Here is a 12,015-nt window from a genome sequence, read left to right as displayed (position 1 = left end):
TTGGCACGGCACCAACCGACTTTAAAACCAAGATTTTAACGGTTTGGGGAATTGGAGGTGAATCGACGGTGTTGGCCCTTTCAATTGGTACAATGGAGACGAAATCCAAAACCGAAGATTGACGTATCAAACGTATGAAGAAGATCCATGTCTAAATTTGTAATTTAGATTCCAATTTTGTGCTAATATTTAAAGGGTTTTTTTTGTTGTTCAAATTAAGGGTTTACTAACGGAGGCGTGAATCGGTCGTGGCGGGAATGAGATTTTGTTTATTTTTCATGTTTGTCAGTATAGCGATGGGAAAATACAATTAATTACATAATTGTTTACGATTGTCATTGGTTTAAAGTTTAAGATTTCACTTTTATAGGAAATTTTTTTTATTTTGAGTGGAAATTTTTGGTGAAAATGTTAACACTGATATTGCATAAATAATTGTTTTGTATATACCCAAACATGAATATAAACATAATATGTCAGTCGTTAAAACTTAAAAAGGGAAAATAGGAAAGAAGGAAAAAAAAGTGAAAAATTAGAAATAAAAAAGCATGGAATCAATGGTTGGGCTATTGGAATTGAATAGCTTGACCTTAAAATAATGGATTGAATACGCAATTTTGAGGAGAGGTTAAAAATAGAAGGTGGGTCCTCCGCCTCCTCCTCCGATGCACAAAAAAGAAAGTAGTTTTGGGTTGGATTGGGGCCCTTGGGGTTGGGTTTTTTTCAAGATCTAAATAGTCCTTTCAAACCAAATAAATTCTGACACTTTTAGATTTGGATGTGGACAGGGATTGGAGGGCGAAGAGGCAACGAGGGCTGATGTTAACATGGGAGTGAGAGCATGTGATTAGGGCACGTCAACACACAGAAGGAGACAGCCTCACAACTTTTTCGTTCCAACTCGAAAAGAAGAAAGAGCCGGCACTCGTCGGCAGGCGGGAAAACATTACCAATAAATTAGATTAAAGATTAGATTACACAGATCCTCATGTCATGACTGCGTAAGGTGTAATGCACTTGTACTGTCCTCCCCCCTTCATCTCGGATCAGGATCTCTCATGAGGATTCTTATGATCAAAGAGTGTGGACCGTTGAATGAAAATCTAACGGCTACAAACAGGAGGTCCCTTTAAAGTTATAATAATTATAGTCGTTAGATTTTCATCCAACGGCCCATGCTCCTTGATTATGAAAATCTTCATCCTTAGATCAGGAGGGGATCCTGATCCCTTCATCTCCGCCACCTCATTCTTTTTTTAAGAATATTTTATAGTAATAGTGCGAGAATTGAGAGTCATTTTTTAAAAAGTCTCTTTATCATTTCTCTATATTAGATAGATCCTCATGTCATGACTGCATAAGAGCATCCCCAATTGAGGCTTTATTTGCCTTGGGGCTACCACATTTGTAGCTTTAACGAAAAATTTCATCTCCAATGGGCTGAAAAATGGAACTACATCCACCACATGAGTTAGCAACTTCAATCATTGAGTAACAAAAAGTTAGATTACATCTAGTTCCAAAAAGTAGGGGAACCCACACCAAAGTGAGGGCCCAATCTTGGGTTTTTTTGGTTTTTTAGGGGGCGTTTGTTTGCCCTCACTAACTTGGACTGGACTGGACTGGACTAGCTATTAGTCCAATACTGTGTTTGTTTCATGCTGGGACTAACATTAATGAGACTAAAGGGGACTAGCATGGACAAAACCCTTCACTAAGAGGTCTTAGTGAGACCCCCCAATAACCATGGGACTAGCTAAGACTATCATCTATTTCTCGTCCTTGTCATGCTCAACAACCACTCCCGACAGACTCCTCGTCATCGCCGGTCACCTAGATCAATCATTAACTTCCCGACTCTCTTTCAGATCCATTTCACAACCAACTTTCATATAAAATATACCAAATTGAAGCTGGGAGTGACAATATTACGATTTTACTTGAATCGAGGCAAAAATGTGGTCGAATGTGGGCGGAAAATGGCTTGGAAGTCTCGGCCTGTTTGGGCTTCTTCAAATCCATGACAAATTCGAGCATGCAAAGCTAAGATCTCGGTTCAGGGATGGTGATGAATTTTTTGGCGGTGCTAACTTCATCCAATTTAATGAGGGTTGGCCAAAAAACACATCGGGAAACCTGCAACTCGTCGGGAAAATTGGAGCCGTGAGGTTCCGTTCGAACAACGCATAGCTAGAGAGGGAGGGAGGACAGAGAAATAGAGACTGGAATCAATAAGGAGTTTGACCAGGAATGAGAAAGAGACATGAATTGAGAGGTCTGAGAGGAAAAAAAGAGGGAGAGGGTGGGACGATGAGAGAAGAGAAAAAGAGTGAGACGGAAATGGTAGAAAAAGATAAGATCATAATAAAATATTAATAATTTATATATTAAACAAAATAATATTAGAATTTGTTATTATCCAGCTTCTTAGTCCAATACTGCACCAAACGCTTCACTAAGTTAGTCCAGTTTAGTCTAGTCTAAGCCAGTCCAGCTTAGTCCTTGAAGCTAATCCAGTCCGAGATAGTCCGGCGCAACAAACGCCCCCTTAGTTTAGAAATGGGTGAGCCTCATTTTTAACTCTAAGGCATGATTTTAAAGGTGTATTTTCAATTGTTTGTTCAATTAAGAAAACATATACAAACAACAACCATTTTTTGTGCAATTAATTAGAAAAAATGTTGTGCTTTGTGTTTAATTTTCTAAATTGAAAAATTCTTAGGAAATGACGAAATTTAACATTGGTAGTTTAGAGATCTAAACCGAAAATATAAAAAATAACATAACTACATTGTGATAAGATTATCAAATCCAATGGTTGTTATGAATGAAATCTTATATTGTCTGATTTCAGATAAACAAACCAACGGATGAGATTGAGATAATAAAGCCTACAACAGTGCATAAGTGATGAAATCTAATTTTGTCAGAATTTGATTTTTTTAAGGTTAAAAAGTTCATAAACGAAAATTTCATATATAACACGTCAAAAAATCAAGTTAAGAAAAGTTAAGACAAAAATAAATTTACCATGAATTAAATTACTACATAAATAAAATATATAGCCCCATATAGAGTAAAAAAGATATATAGCCCATATAGAGTCTGAAAGATATATAGCCCCTTATTGGGATAAATTCTATTAATTTCTTTCCTTTATTTTAAACATTTTACAACTAATTAAAATTGTAAAAATTGCAACAAAAAAGTAAAAATTAAAAATAAAATGGTTATCAAATGAGATAATCAAATGAGAGTATGAAACGCAAAGTACTACAAAGATGGTGTAGAAACTCCAAAGTTAAAGATATAAAATGACACCGTTGGTAGGCACTATACAATTGTTTTTCAAAGCAAACCCAACTACAACCTTAATACTTACAAATTAACAAGAATTATATATCTTTGTGCCTTTTGATGATGAGAACATAATGTAGTTGGACAGTTGAAATTAATGTAAAAAATAGAATTTTGGTACATATATGTTAATTAATTAACATATTCGTTTTTTGTTAAACGTAAAAGTTTGGGGTAATTAAAGACAAAAGGTTAATTGTGCCAAAAGAAAAGAGTGAGATGGATTGATGGATGGATGTTTGGAAAAATTGGTGGCTGAAGCTTGAAGTGGTACTATCGATGATTCGATCCATCTAATGAAACACGAACACGTTGCCATGTGAAGAACCATAAATTTGGATCAACTACAAATAATATATAAGTTAATAAAGAGAATAATGAACCGTCCAAGAGGAAATGAAGATTTGATCAAATAAATGAGCGTTTGAATTTTTCTTCTTGTTTGTTTGTAGAGTACGTGTCCTCTTTTAATATCGATCGGTCTGCTGCGAGCCTTCTCACGAGTTACAACAACACTGCTTCCTACGTAATTAATCAGATTATCTTGTCGATATTACGTGTGAGTGAGTTTTGTGGTCAAACTTTTGACCTAGTTAATAAACTAATCATATGTATACCTCATAATTCATTCGTATGATATGACAGCCAACCGAACCAGGCAGCCAACCAGAAGAAAATACCCGGATGCATGGAAAAGCCGAAACCAACCGACGTACCAACCAAATGAGAATAATCAGACTAAGCAAGCACGTTTAAGTTTTAATTATGGGCCCAATACCCCAGCAGCGTGTCATTAATTAATTTCATTTTGGGAATATGGAAGGTCGAGTCGAGTGGTAGAAAGAAATGAATGACCTGTAGGTTACATCTTAGGTTATCTGATGGAGAAATTTTTATGAGTGAGGGAACACCATGTGTCCATGGTGTTCCCGGCACTCCTAAAAATTTTCCTATCTGATGGGTCGAAGATAATTATGACAAATGTTTTATGCGTACACACACACACACATAAATATATGCATGTATGCATTCATCATTTCGTTGGACACGTATCTACATACTCATTGTTGGTCTAAAAAATCCATGTATGCATGCATGCACGTTGTACACACACACACACACATGTTGTGAAATTGCACTGCAGCTGTTCTCCATAACTCCATCTAAAATTAAGGAATTGGCCAAACCTTGTTGCCTCTTTCTTAATTATACTATAAATATTTATTAGGAGATGGATGGATCGAGGTGTACAATAGGAGAGAGTGGGTGCAGCAAAAGGTAATTGAAAAGGTCGTTTCAACTTTCCACTATATGCAGGCATATACGGATCGATCATGTTCCACACAAAACCAACTCCTACAGAAAAGGAAAGAGAAAGGAGTCAATGACTCAATGCTCATACAAAAAAGCAAATAGGTTATGGGTAAATTATTACATAAATTATAACTCTAATGAATATCGATCATCTTCTTAATTAAGTTGCAGACTTGTGAGCGTAATGTCATGTATATTAATATTATAAATTGATTTATTAAAACCCGAAACTGTATTTATACCGTTGTTGAAATTTGAAACCATCACACCCGACATATTCCAATTTCCATCGTTTGAGACAAAAGCATTCATATACCATTTAGCTGCAGCAGAGAGAGACATATATGAATAAAGAACGGTACAAGCAAACTACCAATTTGCCTGGCCTGGCATTGCCAATTTGCCCTGTGTTGCTTAATTACATATACTTTATTATTTATAGTTATCTACGTAGTTTGCCCGGCCTGCCATGCCATATATGTTGTTGTGTTTGCTAAAGGTGGACTGGTGTCGAGTGGATATCTCTTCTCCTAATTAGTCACTAGTCATCTGACAGCCATAAAAAAGAAAAAGTCTATTGTGCACTTATTTTTCATTTCTTATTTCGTTCGAGAATAATGTATTTTAAAGTAACAACAACTTTTACAAAATCGAATAAAGAAAGATGAATACTTGCAGAGAGTGATTAAGTCAAGTATTCACGTGGTTTTGATTGGGGCAGATAATATATGGATCTAGTTCTCATCAGTTGGACAAAGCTAGCTAGAAAATTATAGGATTGATATTAAACAATGCATGTGTTTGCAGTTCTCAATTAGCATAAGCAGATATAAAGTGAATGGATGGATGGACGGATGGATCAGCCAACGGAGAAAAATAAATAAATAAAGATGGAAAGGTGGGGGTGGGGTGTGACCTATCAGTCTGACATATCATATGCCCTTCAATAATTAAAGACGCTAACTTAAGCTCGACTCGACTTATAACAATAAATAATAGAGTTGCTAGAAAGCTTTCCGTGTGAATTATCAACTATGAAAAGAGACGTGCTACAAAGTTTTCCAGCCTCCATAAACATCAAGCTAGCTCGACAGATCCCAAGCCAAAAGAACAAAACACGCATCTACCCTGCTTTCCAAGACAAGTTGCACACGTCCAATTTACATATAGTCCAAACTACTCTAATTTACATATAGAAAAATCCCAACTTGGGTGCCAGTCAAGGTCAACTAGCTTAACAAACGTCTGCAGGTTACACGTACGTAATTATTAGTAAATGTTTTAGAGCTAGGTCCCCCGTTTAATTGGCAAGAGGTTGGACCGTTACAACACACACTACCTTGGTTTGGTGGACTCATAGGAGAGGGGGGGGGGGGGGGAAGGGGAAGACAGACCATCACAATAAGAGTGCGCACAGGCACGGGCACGGGCACGGGCACGGGCAACAAAAGCATTGCAATTTCATAATTTATCTATAACAATAGAGCTATGTAGAATCTACATCAAAACCCTAAAAACAAAATAAATACTCCAAAACAACCTATACCCATTTATATATATATATATATATGTATAAAAGACAGCTCAATCTTCCGCCCCGGTAAATATATCTTTAGAAGATAGAGAACTAACTAACCCTAAAAACAAAATAAATACTCCAAAACAACCTATACCCATTTATATATATATATATATATATATATATATATATATATATATGTATGTATGTATGTATGTATAAAAGACAGCTCAATCTTCTGCCCCGGTAAATATATCTTTAGAAGATATAGAACTAACTACAAGGAAAGAAAAACTAGTTATGTTCATGTCATTTAGCAACAAGAAGAATAAGATGAACATTTATAAGTTAATAGAACAACGTCTCTGCTCTCAACATCTCCATCAATACAACAGGTGCCGGTCTTCAAAAGAAAGTACGCTTCTCCATTCAATTCACCATCATGTGATCAAATCCTCCCCCAGCCTGCAGTGCAGGAATCCGGCTCACTCCAACGTTCTGCAGCAGTTGTTGCAGCCACCTCCTAGTAGTTGGATCTTCCTGTATGCATGCATAATACAAGAAACAAAATGAAATCAACAAAAACAGACATAGCAAAATTAACAAACAGCCTAGCTAGTTTGAAACCATAAATTCAGGGGCTAGTAGCCGGCGGAATTAAGCTAGTTTGAAACCATAAATTCAGAGGCTAGCAGGCGGCGAAATTAAGGACACTAAACACCACAAACGGGACACTATTACCAATAAAGCTCATGCTAGGGATTATGAATCCCAGGATTATTGTCCCTATCCAAAAAACTATTCTATGAGGAAGCAACACGAATAAACAGCAGAGATACTTACACAAAGGAAATTGTTAAAGCTAGCATCTCGTAACACATCTGGAAGGCAACTTCTTAAAGCATCACAAGCCCTGCACAATAAAAGACCAAAGAACAAATTTAGGGTACTAATGAAAATATGAACCCAATCCAATGAAAGAGAAAAAGCCAAAGCTGTGGAAAAGAATCAAATAATTATATCGAAGATAGCATAACCAAACCTTGGATTATCTGACAATCGAAGATAGCATCGGATGATGTGTTTCAAAAGGCGTGAGGAGGGTTGATCAGCCAGTGCTGCAACCATGGTCCCCAAAACTCGACCTACGGCAAAAAACCGCTCTGCTGTAGTACAAATATAGTCCAAGCCCATATCATCCAACAAAATCTTTTGAACTATAAATGTGGCAACCTGCCATAACAAGATCCTTCGTCAGATAACTAAGAACTTTTAAACCATCCCCGTGCATCAGAAAGAGGGGCCTTCTAAAAGTAAAATGACATACTTTAGGAATATAGTTCTTCTACAAAAAATTAGGTGTCAGATAGAAAGCATTACAAAGAGAAACTTTAATGAAATAATCAGGACGCTCAACTGTTTTTGAGAGTTCACTGCCCAATTCCATAGTGCGAAGGCACAGTGGAATTATTTCTGTTGATAGAAGGAAACTAATAACTTCTGTATCATCAACCTGGAAAAAGAACAACATAAAAACAATATGATCATAAGAGGCTGGTGAATAAAAATTAGAGCAAATATCGATTTCCTGTATCTGAGCATGCCTCTGTGCAAGAGGAGGGGTGGAGAATGTGGGTGCAACAGTAGTATGACAGGGACTCGGATATTCCCTTGCCTGAATTAATGATTCATTAGAGAACTCAAGGTTATAGCACAAACAAAGGAAATGGTCAAGAGAAGTTATCCCATAAAAAGTACCTTCACCAGGGCACCAATGACTCCTAAACTAGTAAGCCTTAAGTACTCAAATGGTCTTGCCTTGCTTGTTGTATTGAGAAAAGGATACAGATATAAAGGTATATGAGCTGCAACAGAGAAAAGTTGAACGGGAAGAATAATTTAGAGGTGAATAAGTTATTGCAATTATTAGCATCCGCAGAAATGTTCCTATTCTTAAGCAGTACACACAAGGAGAGTTACATGAAAAAGAGCATGATAAAACACAACAACTTAATCATGAAATGCATACTTAAGCACCCAAAGACAAGGGGAAAGACATTATTTCCCAAAAGAAATCGAAAACAAAGACAAAGAAATGCAAGTGAATGGACTTGAAACCTCCCTAAATATTTGGGGGCTAAGTCAGCGATTAAGTACCTAATAGCTAATACCATGTCAAGAAACCTTTATAACAAGTAAGCATAACATAATCAGAGGGTAAACTCTTACAACAAAACTACAAGAGAAAACAAGGGAGTTAATGTTCAACCTGAAATCAATGCATCAAGATGATTGCCACCACAAATTCAACTTTTAAACAAATATATGTGTCCAGTACCCTATTATATCTAGGTTAGAATTATCTTAATCAGTGTTATGCTGTCTTACACTGCATATCCATATCCATGTTTCACGAGAATAAATCAAACTTTTTAATATGTTGATGTTTTCTACATAGACATGAGCTTTTTGAAAGAAAAAATAAACTTCAAGAACATAAGAATTCAGAACTTCCATTTTTTAGCTTGCGAAAACATTATAATGGAGATGTCATAGAGAAAATAACAGTTAATGTTCCATGGCATACATTAATAAACAATTGGACAATGCAGAATTGATTGTCTTGATACGGTTGAATACATTTGAGCCTTAGAGGAAATATAGCTTTATTTAAACAAAACCAAACCAGAAATATAAGCTATATAGCATCATACTACAAGTCTACAACAGGTAGGATAACTTTACACACTATAAAAGATAAAAGGACAAATTACCATTAAGGAACAACATTCTTGTATCTGGGTGTGAAGCTACACACTGCAAGAAAATACAAAACGCAACACAATATTAATAGAATTAAAGTGAGAAATGAAGACTCTAAGATCATCAAATCCAGATTTCAAAAGATAACAACAACTACTGTCTGATTTTGATTGACATAAATATGGGCTTTTCATTTTTTTTATTGTAGATATGGGCCTTGTACATAATTCATTTACTCAAGATTAAAATTCAGTCCCTAAGTTAGTTTAAAAGAAACCATAAAAGGGGAGTCAGAAGGTGCTTCTCATATGGATGAATTACAAAATCATAAGTATATATAAAAAGAAATAACATACGTATATAACAGAAATTTGATACTTGAAACAGGAAATCATGTGACCTGGAGAAGAGCAAGAGCATTGCAAACTCGATTGGATTGTGCCGGAGTCAGATTTGGTGGTGATAGGACAGGGTATATTGAAACTATCTCCTGCAAATAAAAAAGAAACCAACATCAGGGAATAGCCCCAATATGTATCCATCAAAAATGGAATGTCAAAAAACCTTAACATATGAAAATCTCACTCTAAATTTAGAGAAATGTAAACATTAAACAGTTCAACAGTTGTGATCAGGATAAGTAAAGAAAAGCAACAAAGAGAGTCAGCAACGAGTGAAAACCACTACGGAACTTCCTTCAACCAAGTTGAAAAATGAGATGGACAATAAATATATGACAAGCATACATCAGATGTAAAACATGTGGGACTTATCCCAAGCTACCAACTTAAACAACAATACAACATACCTGTAAAAGTGCAGCAATAGTACCAAAAGAATTCCACAATAAAGGAGCCAAATCTTGAAATAATTCTCTCTTCTAAAAGTATAAACAGAAAGAAACAAAAATACCTGGATGAGTGCAGCAATAGTACCAAAAGAATTCCACACGAAAGGAGCCAAATCTTGAAATAATTCCTTGTTCTAAAAAATGAAACCAAGGGCAGACAGAGTTTATAGGGCAGCATATCAGTGTTGTAATATAAACTGCATAACCACCTAAAGGAAAAGTCACGGGCACAGATATTCAACTATAAAATCTGCTGTAAAAACCTACGCAAGCTTCCCCGTGATCATAAACATATAACATATAAAGCATATGGCAATGGATCAATCAAGATGCTCCAAGTCGTTTATGGGTCCTATTTAATAAAGAAAATGGTAAGATCTTGAATGCCCACTTATAATGATGCAACTGTCAAGTTTCCGAATCCAGTCTCTCACTACAGGAAACAAATTCACTTTTCTTCCTCTTGTTAGTTATTAAAATGGGAAGAAAACAACGAAATTACATAAATAATAGTCAGTTACATCCAAAATTACATGCCTCAGATGCAATGCTTCATTCTTAATATAGGAAGTGACCAATCAAAATTTGCAAAAGTTACCTTTGAAAGTTCAAGAAGCGCGTTTTCTCGAAGATCAGGATTACTAAGGTCAAGCACCAAGTGCTCTGCTGATGCCATTTTACGATCTTTGTTTGCTTGAGCTCCAGCGACACTTGGTGCTGAAACGCTTGGACCTCCGAATGGAACATTTAATGAAAGCGACTGGGGCCGGTTTGCCATTAATTGCAACACCCTAACTTCTTACTACTCAGGTATGAAACAGATTTTACTATCAAGTAGGGGTAGCCAGACTGCACCTTGACGTACTTAATTCAACTGATTAACCAAACAAGAGAGAGTAAGTATGGAAGTAAAGGGCCATAAACAGAAGCCATTCGCAAGAGGGAGAGTACGAGAATTTTACATGGTTACCAAATATTTAAATAACTTTACTTATAAAGTGCCCATTACAAAAACAACCACTGTGTATAAATTGCTATTTTAAGTGTATGGACTGTCAGAAATGAAAGTTCCAAAACTGCAATGTTTGGGCAGTCCGAAAAACAAGACCTAGTGTGAATTGAGTAACTGATGCAATATCTTTTCTCTTTAGGTAAATCTTTTATATACAAAGAAGAATTTCCTTCTTGATATTTCGACCTTAAGAAGACAAAGAACGGAACATTACTGCAAACGAACAGAAAGAAAAACGTATGCGTATTCCTACAAAAATTATGAAATTTCTCTCACAGGCAGACAGAAACACACAGGGAGAAAAAGGTTGCAGAATTATTTATTCAGATAGATGTTTAAGAAATTGAATATCAAGTTATCAACCAAACCCAATTCAAGGTAGACTGGAATTGTTTAACATCATCCTGGGTTTGTAAATCACCCCCTAATCGCTCAGGAACAGAAAAAAGAGGGCGGGGGGGGGGGGGGGGGGGGAGAGCATGCATCAGGAACACATACTAAATTGCTGCCACAATTGCATGAAATGAAGAGAAATTTACGCCACCCGATTCACATATACAGCAGAATCACCAAGTTTATAAAAGCAATTAAGCATCACTGATTTAAACTAAACATGAACAGATTCTTACGCTTAAAATAATGATACCACAAAACAGATGAAACCCATCTCATCAACCTTTTCAGACAACTTAATACGTAGATTCATTGTCGATATCAAAGCATGAATTTAATAATTAAAGATAAAATTAAAAGATGAAGGGAGGAGGAGGAGATGATTTGGTGGTCGGTGCCTCACCTAAAGATGAAGCCTTTGGCGGACAATGGAGACGTTGCTGAATGCTGATCTCTGCTCTCTCCTGTCGCTTTTATTTTTAATTTCTCATTTGGGCTTGGACTTCAACTTGGGCCATGTGCGATGAGAGTGCTCAAGTGATAATCTTACCGAAAGGTGCCTGAGTTGGCCCACATGATGGCCCACATGATTTATTGTGGCTTTTTTTTTTTTAATTAAGGGGGATTGGGGTGCCCTTAACGAGGACTTGCAAGTTACGGACGGCGGTCATATAACGTCTCACGTCAATAATATAAAAATGTGTTAAAAAATTAATGGATGTCACCATTTAGTGTTACAATTTAATAATATTTTTCTTTATTTGTAAGTAAGAAGTATTATATTTGAATCTCGTCAAATGCGAATTT

At 36.1% G+C, this 12,015-nt stretch overlaps 1 protein-coding gene and 1 long non-coding RNA gene across 4 annotated transcripts; both read right to left on the bottom strand.

Annotated features, from left to right (window-relative positions):
- Positions 1-6,111: 6,111 nt before the first annotated feature.
- LOC148692103 (uncharacterized) lies at positions 6,112-6,390 on the bottom strand. The gene is made up of 2 exons (XR_015955087.1): positions 6,339-6,390; positions 6,112-6,211 (listed from the first exon to the last, which is right to left on the bottom strand). It is a non-coding gene; the product is annotated as an uncharacterized LOC148692103 (long non-coding RNA).
- A 36-nt stretch (positions 6,391-6,426) lies between these two features.
- Positions 6,427-11,738, bottom strand: LOC137737088 (uncharacterized). 3 transcript variants are annotated; one of them, XM_068476450.2, is made up of 10 exons: positions 11,612-11,738; positions 10,402-10,677; positions 9,866-9,937; positions 9,354-9,443; positions 8,965-9,007; positions 7,949-8,055; positions 7,608-7,703; positions 7,233-7,423; positions 7,034-7,103; positions 6,427-6,730 (listed from the first exon to the last, which is right to left on the bottom strand). In XM_068476450.2, the coding sequence occupies exons 2-10, from the start codon at positions 10,579-10,581 to the stop codon at positions 6,620-6,622; spliced, it is 960 nt and encodes a 319-aa protein (XP_068332551.1). In that variant the 5' UTR covers positions 10,582-10,677; positions 11,612-11,738; the 3' UTR covers positions 6,427-6,619. The 3 variants fall into 3 exon arrangements, with proteins under 3 accessions (XP_068332551.1, XP_068332553.1, XP_068332552.1); XM_068476452.2 differs by lacking the exon at positions 9,866-9,937 and adding an exon at positions 9,762-9,833; XM_068476451.2 differs by lacking the exon at positions 11,612-11,738 and adding an exon at positions 11,445-11,609.
- Between the last annotated feature and the right edge of the window lie 277 nt (positions 11,739-12,015).

This window comes from Pyrus communis, chromosome 13, assembly GCF_041283825.1.
Source record: "Pyrus communis isolate YQ-2024b chromosome 13, ASM4128382v1, whole genome shotgun sequence".
Classification (NCBI taxonomy): domain Eukaryota; kingdom Viridiplantae; phylum Streptophyta; class Magnoliopsida; order Rosales; family Rosaceae; genus Pyrus; species Pyrus communis.
This window is presented reverse-complemented; position numbering and strand designations above follow the sequence as displayed.